At 36.2% G+C, this 14,819-nt stretch overlaps 2 protein-coding genes across 4 annotated transcripts; both read right to left on the bottom strand.

Moving 5' to 3' along the window:
- LOC18602501 (UDP-glycosyltransferase 92A1) lies at positions 632-2,542 on the bottom strand. Of its 2 annotated transcripts, XM_007033919.2 has the most exons (2): positions 1,938-2,542; positions 632-1,835 (listed from the first exon to the last, which is right to left on the bottom strand). In XM_007033919.2, the coding sequence occupies exons 1-2, from the start codon at positions 2,338-2,340 to the stop codon at positions 718-720; spliced, it is 1,521 nt and encodes a 506-aa protein (XP_007033981.2). In that variant the 5' UTR covers positions 2,341-2,542; the 3' UTR covers positions 632-717. The 2 variants fall into 2 exon arrangements, with proteins under 2 accessions (XP_007033981.2, XP_017975231.1); XM_018119742.1 differs by having other exon boundaries at positions 632-2,542.
- LOC18602502 (importin beta-like SAD2) lies at positions 2,816-13,272 on the bottom strand. Of its 2 annotated transcripts, XM_007033920.2 has the most exons (22): positions 13,037-13,270; positions 12,810-12,945; positions 12,615-12,702; positions 12,337-12,486; positions 11,858-12,020; positions 11,090-11,274; positions 10,824-10,997; positions 10,039-10,184; positions 9,836-9,959; positions 9,536-9,716; positions 9,115-9,274; positions 8,868-8,909; positions 8,525-8,643; positions 8,242-8,440; positions 7,235-7,366; positions 6,417-6,520; positions 6,072-6,251; positions 5,428-5,567; positions 5,156-5,295; positions 4,835-4,995; positions 3,868-3,994; positions 2,816-3,747 (listed from the first exon to the last, which is right to left on the bottom strand). In XM_007033920.2, the coding sequence occupies exons 1-22, from the start codon at positions 13,124-13,126 to the stop codon at positions 3,584-3,586; spliced, it is 3,105 nt and encodes a 1,034-aa protein (XP_007033982.2). In that variant the 5' UTR covers positions 13,127-13,270; the 3' UTR covers positions 2,816-3,583. The 2 variants fall into 2 exon arrangements, with proteins under 2 accessions (XP_007033982.2, XP_017975230.1); XM_018119741.1 differs by lacking the exons at positions 2,816-3,747; positions 3,868-3,994; positions 4,835-4,995 and having other exon boundaries at positions 5,197-5,317; positions 13,037-13,272.

Raw genomic sequence — 14,819 nt, forward strand, 5'->3', positions numbered from 1 at the left:
AGCCTTTGCTGATTAATTGAAATAATGGAACTCAAAATAGCATAACAATAATCTTCTCTTCTCACAACTTTGTACAACATGCCAAATGTCTCCCCGACTGGGTTTCAACTATTGGTAATGCAGTTACGCTTCCTTCACCTAACTGAGCACTTGATTTAGCGGTATAGATGCTGGTTGAGAAGCTCTAGCAGAGCTGGAATTTATCATTTTTATTAATTGTGAGAACTTCTTATCAACCTGCATACAGAGGTGCCAAAGAAGAGTTGAATGAGTTAGGAAACTTGAATTTTCTTATTTCGATTTACTCGTTGAATGTAAATCTCTGGACTTATAATTGTTATTTAATATTTTTCTTTTACCATATTTTCCTTATTAACTATATTGGTTATATGTTCTTTGTAATATCTGAAACTCCTTGTAAAATTTGTCCATAATCCACAAGACCATTTATTTATTACATCACGACAGAAAAAAAAAGAAAAGAAAAATTAACTTCAATTAATAATTTAATATACAAGCTATATATGATTCTGTGCACCGTGGTAGGATGCGAAATCTTTTCTCTTTTTTGTTTAATGCTAAACTGGGTATAAAGAATCGATTAATTTAATTAATACCATTTATTAAAAAATAAAGGAAAACTACAAAAATAGTTGATACGATAATGATCTATTGTACAAAGCTACAGACCTTTGTTATTACACGCTGAAGCAACAGCTAGCTTGATATAATGGCTGAAACAAAATCATCTAATGCTTTAATGGAAGACCCCTTTTCGTTTCCTTCCTCTCTCACAGCTGCCCTCATACGTTCTGCAATTTCTTCAGCTTTCTTCTTCATATCCCCTCCTTTCCCTTCCTTGTCCATTACCAGTTGTATCAACCTTTTAACCCCTTCCCCTGAAATACTACTCTGCACTCCTCTTGTCAGCTCCACAGAAACACCCATTTCCTCCACCAGCATTTTGGAATTGTATGCTTGCTCTGCTGCCATTGGCCACCCTATCATTTTCACGCCTTGGCTTAAGCTCTCCAATGTTGAATTCCACCCACAGTGGCTTACGAACGCTCCTGTAGATTTGTGTGACAATATCTCCAATTGCGGTGCCCAGTTTTTCACCAGCAAGCCTTGTTTACTGCTACTCATTCGATCTTCAAATCTTTCTGGTAACCATTCTGCTCTAAACTCAGTACTTAAGTCGAAACCAATAGGAGGCCTTATAACCCAAATGAATGGATTCCCACTCTCTTCCAAACCAATGGCTAATTCCGTCATCTGTGACGGACTAATAGTATTTTGAGAACCAAAAGAAATGTATAGAACCGAATCAGGATTATGCAGATCAAGGAACTGGATGCATTTTTCAGGAGATACTCCGGGCTCTTTTCCTGCATGTTGTCTGTATAAACTAGTACGATTTGATGAGGATGATGCTGACTTATTTAACAAGGGTTTAGGTAGAAGAGGCCCGATAGTCCAAACAGGATACTTGATATAATTTCTCAGCAACTCCAATCCAAGAGGCTCAATCACTTCAACTGTGTTACACAGCCACCCAAAAGACTGCAAAGAACCTGAAATCTGAGACTGCATAAACCTGGACCACTGATCAGTACCATCAGCGTTTCTTAAAAATTTATGCAGTTGAGAAACATGAAATCGACACCTTTCAGGGAATCCTGGCAAACTGAATTCTTCAGAATCTGTTTGACGATGTGGAAGATTCAACCACAAGGAAATATAAGCCATTGTACCGTAAGCACCACCTGTAGTAAAGGTAATGTTTATGGTGCCTGTACTCTTTGCAACATCCACTGTCCATCCGAAGAAAGGATCTGATATAATACAAAGAGGTGGCTTGCCCTGTTTCTCAATGATATCTAATAACAAGTGATGGAATGGGGTTTTGAGTGATACAGATGAGGCGAGGAACTTACCCATTTGATCCAAAGGCAAGTTCTCGGTGTTCTCTATGTTACGTGGCAAGCCATGATCAGCACTGTTGAACTGGAGCTCGGACAAGATGATTCCGGAAGTGGGATCTTGGTGAAGAGTGGAACGTAGATATTGGATGTTGAGAGGGGTGTTGGCAATGGCGATGTTGAAGCCTGTGCGGTGGTGGATTTGTCTTGCAAAAGCTAGAAATGGAATAAGATGGCCATGAGCCATAAAAGGAAGCATTACTATGTCTATGTGCTGATCAGAACCCATGGTTCTTTTGGTGTGTTTGGCTTTTACACTGTGCAGAAAGTTCTGCTTACTATTAATTTGCTTTTGTAGAGGGACAAGGGTCCATTGAAAATGTCGAGTGAGTGTAACATCCCATGGTGGTTGGGGCATTTAATTCTTGATTCGATCTAAACCCCGAACCCATCAGCACCCAATGTCGCGTCTTGGTGTGGAACTGGTTAACGTGGACATTGGAGCTCCACTGCTCTGAGATGTAAAGGCCTAGAACTTGGTACACTTTTAGGCCGTTGAGTCAGATGATCCAAGGTGGATCATACTTTTACCGTCTTTTTTCACCAAAAAGGTACCATACATAAGCTTTATACAATATGTAAAGGTGGATCCATTCCCACCTAAAGCATTGATTTATTATACAATCATACCTGTTTAAACCCAATACAATAATAAGGGCACACGAACATGAATTCGTTACTGACAAGTAGTCCTGGAATTGGGAAGAGAAAACAAATTAGTCGGAGGGATCGACATTCACCTCTGTCTAGAATATTCCTTTGTTGTATGGTATTCACAAATACACTAGAGACAGGAGTCGGGAGGTTTGAAGAAGAGTAGGGTTACTGACAAAGATCCCAAGAATAATTTGCTTTCATTAATCCACATTATATAAAGAATAATAATTGTCAAGATATCTTTTCTTACAAATCGGCAACCAAGTTACCTACCACCCAAGGCCAACAACCCCCCTGATACCAAAAATCTCCATAACCCAAACAAAAACAAATATTCCGCAATATTGGTACACTATACCTGACAGGGAAAATTTTTTGGACGACCACTTCACCAAAATCATCAATACAATCCTATATATTTAGCCATCTGATTACAACATGGCAAGACATCTCGTAGACTACTACGTATGCAATGGACCCTCCCTGGTGACTGCCAGGAGATAAGATCAGAGTCCCGGTCAACCAATAGAGTGACCAAACATATGACGACCCAAAAAGAAATGATGGAATAAGTGGGAAGCGGAATAAAAAATAGCAAAAGAAGGGACTACAAGGAAACAACACAAACTGTTTGAGACGGCCATCTTCTGCCAAAGAATGGCCAGCTCACCAGCCTAACCTAATTCAAAACCTGACAAGTGACAGTAGCAAACTCCGAGTTCCCTAATCCTGCGTTCTGCTTACGATTGAGAACTTGTACACACAAAGCTCCACGCACTCGAACCTCAAAACCTTTTGAAGCTCAATCACCTTCATGACCATATGAACCAATGAATGCTTTGAATGGACCAGAATCGACTCTTGGTTTCATTATACCATTTCTAAATGAATGGAATTATCAATGAACTCATCCTGCAAACCAAAAATTCAATCCAAAACTTAACTCATGATGGAGCAGCAGTAGCAGATGCCTTCTCCATTTTCTCCTTTTCAATCTCTGCTCTCCTCTGTTCAGCATGCTGAGCAACACCATTTGCAAGAGCTTGATAATGGAAATCCAGTGTCTGTGTAAAGTTCTGAAACCTCATAGGATCTGATGCTTGCAAACCTAGATTCAAAAATTAGGGAAGGCAAGATAAAATTCGACATTTCAGACAATGCCACAGAAGCTCAACAAAAATAGAAGATGCATATAAACAAACTTAGATGGCTGAATAAACACATTTACCTTTGACAGTATCCACAAAGAAAACAAAAGGGTCTACTTCATCAATTGGTGACTGTAACTCTTCATCATCACTAAAGTCATCATCTGAGTCATCATCGTCATCATCATTTGCACGGAAAGCCTTTGCCTATTAAAAACAAAGTCGGGTGGTGTCAAATAAAAGATTAGAAATTCCAGGAATCCATTACTGAAAGGATATCTAGGGTAACTTACAACAGATATGTCCTAATCATTAAAAGGTCACAGCATTATTATTAATTTTCAAAGTTCTCTGTTCTAACTCATTACCAAAAAAGTCATCAGTACCTACATATTTGTTCTGAAGACAACTGCAATTTATCAAAACACACTAAAGAAATTGCTAAAACATTTCCTCAATTGAGAAATTTTTGGCAGCATAGCAAGTGTATGTCACCAAGAGTGTCCAACCAGCAAACATACAATTGTCTAAATACCTTTGCTATTGCACCTCTCAAGTACTCTTGTAAAGCTCCTATTAATTGCTTATCTCATATTTTTCAACGATAAGACCAAATCTGTAAGGTCCTTTATTGTGAGTGAAAAGGGGCAAGGGCAACTAAACAATTCTATTCATTTGTCTTCTTCTTCTTCTTCTTTTTTTTGTATGAAGGCATACCATGAAAGACTGGCATTATCCACTTGAGTTCTAACACTTCAGCTTTATGAATTTCTGGGCACAAACATCAAAACAGCTTACAAGAATAAGATCAGGATGCCTTCATCCTGTCTATACAGTAGCTAGACATTCCACCATGGGCATATGCTGGTTCTCAGGACTTTGTCACATATGCTAGACAGAATATGCAGTCACAAAATTGCCATACTCTACTTTATTTGCCAGTATACAAGGGAGCTTTCCGTTTTTTGCCAAGTCATGATATTTAAAGATAGAACCACAAGCAAAGTACCAAATTATGCACCTCACGGATCAACCTAATACGCATACCTGGGCAGCTAATTTTTGAAGCCTGATGCTATCAGCTTCATCCCCATCCTCTGCATCGACTCCCATTTCCTTGTCAGAACCATCAACATCGTCATCGTCATCATCAGTCTGGAAACCATCCATATCATCATCATCTTCAGCCTCTTCCTCCTTTGCAGCTTCTGCTCACACATAAATAATACATGAAATAATCCACGTATTAGGGGAAAAGAAGGAAAGATAAAACCCCCAAAAGACAGCAAGCCAAGCAAAATGAACACGGAAACGGTTGCAATTCTCACAGTTTGAGAGAGAAAAGGAGAGAAAGAGAGAGAAAGAAACCTGCAACTTGATCCTTGTATGCAACTAGGAGATCAAGGGTGGCCCTGAACACTCGCCCAAGAGCCTCCCCAGCTAACTGTTCACCAGGAAGTGCAAGTAGTGATGCAAGGCCCAAGCAGCACACTTTCTTATCATGTTCCCTGCAGCACCCAGAGCACTATACTGTCACAGCCCAACAATACCCAAGGTGAAATTATAAAAGAAATGATATTACACTTAAGGTTTGTACGGAGTGAGACAGAAACAGATTAAAGCAAATACAGACTACCTACCGCTTAAAATTAGCCCGTAGACCACTCTTTCTAACTTGTTGCAACAACTGGAACCAAAGGTTGAACACTTCCGTTGTAACACAAAGCTTATTCAATATGCTGATTGTCAATGCTGCATTGTAATAAACCGCATTTGCAATCTGGGTTGAGAAAGACCAACATTGTGTCAGAAAATCACAGGACTAAGCTGTTTCCCGGAATGAAAAGTAATTCTAAAAGTAAAACCAAAGCAACTTGCAAAATTATAGTAGTGTTTATGCCCTGAAGAGTCAATTAACATTTAAATCAGTATAAGCTGTTGCGCTAAAAGCTGTTTCACACCATATTTTAACATATAAGAAACAAATCTTGATTCTAACAAGAACATTCCAAGATAGCATATACCATTAACTTCAAACTAGTAGCATAAATCCAACAAAGAAAATTTGAACAGATAAAAGATATCCAATTGACTTAAATTGGCAATATATGAATCTTCAACTAGCGCTTTCTAATTGTGTTGTATAGAATATTTGATGCGTAAGTCACCTTGAATCGGTAAGATAATAGAGGAACATCAAATTCTGATAATTATAAGACATGTGAAGCATATAAAGGCATGACATCATATTGCAGAAAACTGCAGCTAGGTCCTGACACCTTACCACTTGTACAAGAAGACATTTCAAGCGTGATTTCTCCGTTCGACGCAATCGATCAACTGTGATTCTCAGATATGGCTCAGCCCAATGATCCACCTGTCCTCTACAGTTTTGAAACACTACTTCTATCAACTTTGGAGCTGGCTCAATATCATTGTCCTCTAAATTTTTATCTGCCATTATCTGTCAAAGAAAGCAAATAACATAAGACTTTATAAACCAAAGGGTTGCTGACATAAAGGAAGCTAGAAAATTGCAAGATCAGAAACTAAAGAATATATAGTTCATTTTATTTTGCCCTGACAGTTGTCAATCTACAAGCAACTTTATCACTACAAATCAACTCACAGATGAAATCATATTCCAAAGACTTTGCTGGTAGTCTGGTTCCTTGCAAGTAAGAAAATGTGCAGTTCCCCTGGATATATAGTTGTCCAAAGGAACCAAAATATCTGCATGTAAACAGCTACTACTTAGAAACAACAAAAAAGTACAGATGACTTCAAAAATAAATAATAACAAATTGAAACTGGATGACAAAAAAAAGAATGAAACTTCCAGTTTCTGTTGTTACGATGTAACATATTTATGTGGACCTCCTAGAACCAGCAGTTAAAATATTTCCTCATTATATTGTAAACAAATATGGACATCCACTTTGAAGTGGCAATCTGATCCCAAAAATAAGGACGGTGGTCTTAGAAACTGTTTCAGTTACTAACACTTAAACCAATGAGGATTGTTTTGTGCAAACATGTAACTCTAGGATTTCCATGAACAACATATGCTTTAACAAGTAGTTAACAAACACAATGAATTCTACAAACAAGTTAGGCACAAAAATATTTGCAAAGGTGGATCTCGGACACACATGCATAAAACACAAGTTTCAGATTAGTAATGTCTGGCATAATGTTTTTCAAAGAGCAAAAAAGTATAAGTAACTTATCATGCTGTTGACCATGAATAAGATGCATTATTCTTCCCAGGATAATTTACAATCCTTTTCCCAAGTACAATTTCCAGTTAATAACTAAATGAGGAGAAAAATGATTAAGCTGATGAGTAGTATAAAAGGAAAAGTTCTAGTTAACAACTCCTAAAACATTCAGAGATGGAAACAATAAAGGAACTAAGATAAGCAGAAAGTGTAAATAGAACTATACTTGGAAAGAAGTCTATAGCCCAATCAGCCAATGCTTCAATCATCAAAGGCCAAAGGCTCCACATATCCAAGGATATAGTCGGAGAAAAGAAGGTCATATATGAAACAATCTCCAAGACTTCTTCAAAAACCTCTGCAGAAGAATACAAAAAAATTAATGAAATAGACCCTACACAATGATAAAGCCCAAACATCATCTTATATAAGCCAAATCTGGCATGATTGTAACATAACAGCAAATAAACTATTAGATAATATATGCTATCAAGTCACTTTTACATTTTGTTCAGAACAAATTTAATAGTCAAGTCCTCTTGAACAAGTTCTAACCATAAAGTTAAAATTTGAAGGTTACAACACAGCATGGGCTTTCCTAGAGCATGCCTGCTATTTACATATCAAAAAGGCAAATGCTTATTGTCAGTTTTTTTTTTTTTTCTGGTTATTTTGGTAAATGTTTATTGTGTTCATGAGCATATCCAATTCTATACACAAACACCTTCAGGATATAACTATATTTGCTGCCATTAATGATACAATTCTAAATCAAGATGCAATGGCTAATGCCACAAGGATAATCTTTGATCTACAATCTAACAAAAGTTTGAATCTAATTTAAGAGTTAATATCCAGGGATGAAGTTAAGCATCATATGCCAGTAGTGATAGAACAAAAGCTAATAACATATGTACACTATGTCTAAAAATCACTTAGGAAGAGATCAAACATGCTCCTAAATGCATTATTTAGCTTTCCTTTCTCTTCAAGCGGCTCACTATCCAAATCATTAACCTATATAAACACTTGTAATATTTAAGAAAAAGCAGCATCTAACGTATAGCAAGCTTGTCATTTCACATTCAAACATTAGAATTCTTTAATCAACCCAATCCGGTCTTGCTTTAAGTGTCACTTCTCATCTCTGGTTGGATCGAAGTATGTATCACTACTAAGAAAATAAAACAATTAAAAAGCATCATTAGGACAGGGAAAAAATATTGTACTTACCTTGACCATCAGTTGTCAACATTCTTCGCATGATTGGAAGCAAAGTTGGCTCAATCTGAACAAAAAGATGCGGAAGCCTGCTAACTGATTCCAGTATTGTGCTTATGGCACGCAAACAGCCAACTGCAGCCAGAGCACCAGGATCATCGGCTTCATCATCAGCTTCTGCAGTGTTCATACACCTCCAAAATGCAGCTGCCTGAACGCAGAGACACGATGATAGTTTCAGATATAGACAAGCAGAAAAGCAGTACTTCAAAAAAAAAATGGAAACATGCATTACCAAGTTCTGACATAATCCAAGAGCATAAGGTGCCATCTCCTCCCCAAATTTGTCTACTATAGTCTCCAGTGTAAAAACAAGGTCCTCATTCTCAACCTCATTCATAAGTTTAAAAATCTCTGGAGGAAAAGAACAATGCAATTAATTGACTAAGTTGCTTGAATAATGAAAAGCAACTGGTGTATCATGCAAATGTTCAATCAAATCATGATCTAGAAGTTGAGAAAAGAAGGAAGAAAAGAAAACAACAGTGGTGCTGCCAAGAGCTGAGTTAATATTGAGACAACCATCATGTAAGCAGAAACTGTTAATAAGACACAACCAAGTTTCAAATACCACTTACCATCAAGCAGTTGAGGCAGAATTGGACGAATCTCATTTAAATCTGCACATTAAGCAATTTATTTTCTGTTAAGCACTCAACTCTCAACTTAAGAAAATGGAGAAAAAGAGGTGCAAATAGATAAACATAAGCAGCAACAGTGATGGCAATCAACTATAAATGTAGATTGGCCCCAAGCTTGCTCAATCCAAACCCAACTCATACGGTATATAAAATAAAGTTCAACGAGGAAGTATCAGCTATTTACCTCTGCAAGCTTCAACAAATGATCTCAATGCAAAAACTGAATCAACACGAACAGGAAGTTCCGGATCACGCAACCCAGAAACAACACTATGCAGTGCTTGGCGGAAATTATTCTGGTCAGAGAAGTTTATATGGGCATACTGTCCTGCTACCCAAGCCGCCTAATACCCAGATCACAAAAGGATAACTGAGAAAATTCTTACACGTGAAACAGTATGTATATATATCTCTCAGAAACCTTGACAAAGAGCACAAGTAAGGATGATAAAAAATGCCACCAAAACAAAGATATAGAATGAACTCTGAAAAGATCATTTCAATATCCATGGACAATTCCAGATTAAACTTGATAAATTGCAGAATAATGTGATAAAGAAAATGAAATAGAAAAGCATAAAAAAGAAAGTTGACAGGAAACAAACCTTGGCTCTAAGATGACCAACAGGACTGCGGAACTCTGGGAAAACATGTTGCATTAACATATGTTCCAGTTCAGATTTATAGGGCTCAGTTTGTTTCAGTTTATCACAAAGTGCTCCAACAGCAAGAAGAGCACCATCCTTCTGTCGGTAGGGCTTATATTCTATTGGTGCTTCATCATATCTGGAATGAGAGAGATTTTCCATAAAAATACCATACAAGAGAAAGAAAAGAAAATCAAGCCAACATCAAAGAATCCCATTATTCCCAGTCTGTATAAAGCTTCAAAAGTAAAAGAATACCTTTTGAAAATTTCCACAATGAATTGAATAAACTTTTGAAGGTTCTCTTTTCCACGTTTTCTGACTAACTCACTGACAAAGTCCATGGAAGCAGTCCTTGGACTATATAAATCTTCAATAATATCTGCAGTACAACAATAAATGTATGAACCAGTGTGGCTCATTCAAGGTTTACAACAGGCACACCAGGTTTCGTAGCTCACCATAACCCTTCCTTACATACTCATGTGGATCTTCCTCCCAAAGCTTTTGATCATTATCATTGAAGCACATGAGGGGGAAGACTATCTCAAAAAGAAGAACATCAAGCTGTGGCTGCAACAAAGTATACATGCTATTTTTCGAGATACTGCATAAAAATAAATGTTTTTCAGGTCAGAATCCATTATTAACATCTCTAAATTCAATACAATTTGCAATACACAAGCATAGGACTAGAAGAGGATAATGCATCACTTAAAGATGTAATATCATCAATCATTTTGGTACAACAACAAAGGCTGCCAGAATCAGTATAAAATTATGATTAAAATCATGATTTTTATCAAGAAATGACCAAATCTATCTTAACCATCGTAAATATATGCCAGAAAAGTAAGATCAAGCATGGTACACTTTATTTGCTTATATTAAGGGATAAAGTACACATTATACAGAAGAAATTATTCTAATTAAAACTGCTACACAAAACTTTCATAGTTTTCATGTTAACATGTTAAGCACTTCATGGGTAATCATATATACATCAAGAAGCCTTGCTCTATCTCTCTGAGCAGTAGAAAGAAAGTAATAAGGAACACCAGAAAGAAAAATTAAAAATAATCCAATTCTTTCAATTATATGCAGAGCACCCTTTAGCCTCAAGAAAAAGGACATCCCAGCATTGATTCTGAAAGAATGAGCAGCTCTGACAAAAGCATAGCCCAACATCTTACACTGACTAAAGCATCAGTACATGATAAGATTTATGAAAAATGACATTGCAAACCTGCTGCTTAGATACTGAAGAATAAGGTTGGTAACTCTGTCAGGGAGATAGCCACCAACACGAATCACACCCAATAAGTTTAAGTGGCATGCCAGAATTTTTCCAGCATAACTCTTCTGAAACATTTGGGCAAAAGCCCTGTTTTCAGGATTCCGGAGCTTTAAATCTCCAAACCTGTAAAACAGCCACCAAAAACCACAAACAAGCTTAGCAAACTTTACGCTAGCAACAATTACTCAAAACATGTAGAAATTTTTAAAACTTACCGAGTATATAGCCTATTTAAAATATGAACTGTCCATTTTTTCACCTTCCACCAACCCCATGATTTCCTGAGCTCAGGATCCACAGGTTGGCCTTCCAGAGGTACAGGCCTCTCCAAAACATTTAAGAAAAGAATCATCCAAGCATTGAACACATTTGGATCAAGTAACTGCTTTGGAATCTCCAACTGAGAAGAAGAGAAAACAACCCAAAGATGGCATTGTAAATCATACAAATCCCATAAAAACAATGCACAGGAAACTAGTTGCGGTAGACATAAAAACCCCCGTAGTACAACAAGTTATGGTCAAGATATTTGGCACATAATTCTTCCTCAAGCTCAAAAAATAATAAAAATGCACTAAAATTGTTGGCATGCTAGTGATCAGATTAAAAAATTTGGACATCCAAAATAACAAGAAAAGTAAGACTGCTTTTTTTTTTTTGGTGATAAAGAACAAAAGGAGAGATCAAGAGTTCATATCAAAGAGCATTATATAAGATCATCAAATCCACATAAAAACCCTTTTTTTACAAACAAGAGAATGTGAATGGGTGTAATTTAAATAAGAACAAAATATTATCATAAATATGCCAAAAGGTTCATCTGAAAACAAAATAAAAAAGACAAACAGAGAATTGAAAAAAAAAAAAAGAGAATATACAAAACGTTTAAATGAATGTCAGAAGCTCCCCTTTAGTACCCCTGTAACAGATAAGGCAAAAAAGGCAATGAAGATGCGCTATAAAACCAGAAATTTAAAACTTACATAGATAGATGACCAGAAAATTTTACAAATAAGCTTGATCAGATCTGCTACTTCCAGTGCTGGTTTGTCGATCTGGACAAGTCTGTTGAATATATTGAGAAGATGGGGAAATGTCTCCTCAACAATGCGGTGAACTGGAGTTCTCTCCTCCTCTGACTTGAACCTAGAATGATAAAATTTTGAGAATGGATTAGCAGCTCATGAGATAATACAAAACAACGCGAGGATGCACCAAATTAAGAGAAACAATAAGTCATTATTTGAATTAATACAGGGCAACACTTCTGAAGCTTGCAGGTATTGCAATCAAGCATTAAGGACACAGAAAGATGCTAGTTAAATTAAACAAATGCTTTCCATCTCTTCAGAAAATAACTTGCAAAAAAAATAAAGATTGCACTGATACAAAGATAATAATTGACAAATGGAAATAAAGAAAAATATTCAGTCAAATATAGAAAAATATGGTATATACTTACTCATATTTTCTAGCAAGAATCCGTAAGACAAACAAAGCTCCATAAACCTGCTGATCTTGTAGGTTATGCTTCACCCAGTCCAGAAGTCGTGGCCACTGCTCAGGATAATCAGCATGGATAATGGTCTTGAGACACTCACCCAATTGAACCCTGCAACAAAACAGATATGATGCATAGAGCAACTTAAGCATGTAATGTAATTTCTGCACAATACCAATAAAACAGTAAAAAATTCCAAACAAACTATAAAAAAATATGGGGACAACAAATAACTTCACCTCAACAAAGGAGGAACTTGAGCTACAAATACAAGAATATGATCGCGAACCATATCTTTATCACCTTGCAAAATTTGCTGCTGCTCATCTACATTTATTAAAGCAAACAAAACATATATTCAAATTCATAAAACATAAATTTGGCAAAAAAGAAATTGAAATTTTCGAATAAAGGAGAGACAGGTGAGAGGTTACTTGGATCAAGAGGAGCCCAATTCTTAGCAATGAAGTTCTTAAAATGAATAGAAGCAACTTGACGAACCGCCATATCGCAATTATTATCCACGATGATCTGTAACAGTCTCACCAGATGCTGAGGCGTATACTGAAACTGCAACAAACGAAAATCCAAAATTCAATCTTTTGATCCTTAAAAAAAGCAATAAAAAACGATTACTAGTAATTATATATATAAAGAATACCTGATTGAGACTTTGTTCAGCAGCTTTGCGTTCAGCAGGATTGGGACTGAGAGCAGCTTGAAGAACAACAGCGAGACTCGGAAGATCCATTATTATTTTTTTTATCCGACGATGAACAATAAGAAATTAAAAAAACTAAAATTCTAAACCCTAGCTGCTCAAATTCAGGTATGAGATGAGAGTCTAGGGTTTAGAGAAAGAGAGGCAACAAAACTACAAAAATGAAAATAAAAGGAGTGAGAGAGAGAGAGAGAGAGAGAGACAGCTAGAGCTAGAGAAGAGAAAGGGTATTTAAATGATTAGGGTTTACGGTTGTTTAACTAAAACCACTTTACTCACCCACACGCGCGGTCAACTCCAGCTTCCCAGTTTCCACCATCCCCCTTTAAGAAAACTAACCCAAAACATTAAAAAAAGAGTTACGTGAACCCGTAAACGACGTCGTTCATTTTTTTACTGAAGAGGAGGAAGATAGCAGCCGCACATGCTAGCATCGGCCGTACTTTTCACGTAAAAAAATGATTACTTGTATTATCAGCAAAAAATAAATGGCAGTGTAATAATCAATTAACAATCAATAATAAATTTGTTTAGAATAATTAAATATGGGTTTTGATGCATTGAGTGGTTGGGTTAGCTTAGTTAAAGAAGGGCGGGGGCAAAGGCAGAATGCTTTATTTCACTTCATAGCAACAGGCATTTGCTTTATTCCTCTAAAGCTTTATTTTTGTGCCCTTTCTAAATACGAAGGCTCGCTTTCAAGCATGTCTCTTTTCCCTTTGTTTCTAAATCTAAATGATAGGCGGTTTTATTTTTTTTTTTACATATATTTTTATTAGGAGAAGAGAGATTTAGATTCGAGAAAATTAGATTTAATTTTATTTAAGTACATTTTAATCTAAATAATTAAATTATAGTTTTTTTTTTTTTGGGATCAATTTGGATCATCTAGACGGATGAAATGTAGACGTAACCAAACGGACAGCCCAGGTGAGAGCTAATGAGCAGAAAAAGGCTTTAAAAAGCCTATAAATAAATAATCCCAAGATCTATTTATAGGAACATAACATTTGTACCCACCTGCACCCCGTGCTAATTTGTTGCACCAAACATAGTAATGCAATGCCTTTGCGTCATTATTATGTGTCTTTATAACTAAGTCGAGCTGCACCTTAATTATTCTGACTCAAGTTCATGATTATTAGATTTTGGAAATCTACTCAATTTGTTATCCAAAATCAACTCGAAATTAAGTTTGAATTTTGTAATATTTGATTTACATGATTCCCGAGTCTTATTCATTTTTTTTTATTTTTTTATTTTTTTAATATTAAAGATAAAAATAAAATATACTGACATTCAGTTATATATTTTAAAAATTTAAGTTTTCATTATGAATTTGAGCTCGAACTTGAATTAAGTTTTGAATTTCTTATATAAATTAATGATAATTAAGTTAAAGTCGAATAGCTTGATTTTGTACCGAGCTCTAACCAAAAAAAAAAAAATAGAGCTCAACCACTGAGTCAGCTCGCCTGGACTCAATAATTCCCTGGTCATAATGATCAACCAAGATATGTTGATGGACAAAATGTCCTTAGAGGGCGGAGATTCTTGGGATGATTTACAGGGGAAATTGGGTGTCTTGACTTGAGGGAATTTGGCTTCTCCATTTCTATAAATCACTAATTGGTTGGTGGTTTGGGTTTGTGAAAATGTGTTGCAAATTTGGTTTTGTTTGGTAAGAGACAATGAGCTAGCCAGCCAGCCAGCCACAGGTTAA

Source organism: Theobroma cacao, chromosome 4 (assembly GCF_000208745.1).
Source record: "Theobroma cacao cultivar B97-61/B2 chromosome 4, Criollo_cocoa_genome_V2, whole genome shotgun sequence".
Taxonomy (NCBI): domain Eukaryota; kingdom Viridiplantae; phylum Streptophyta; class Magnoliopsida; order Malvales; family Malvaceae; genus Theobroma; species Theobroma cacao.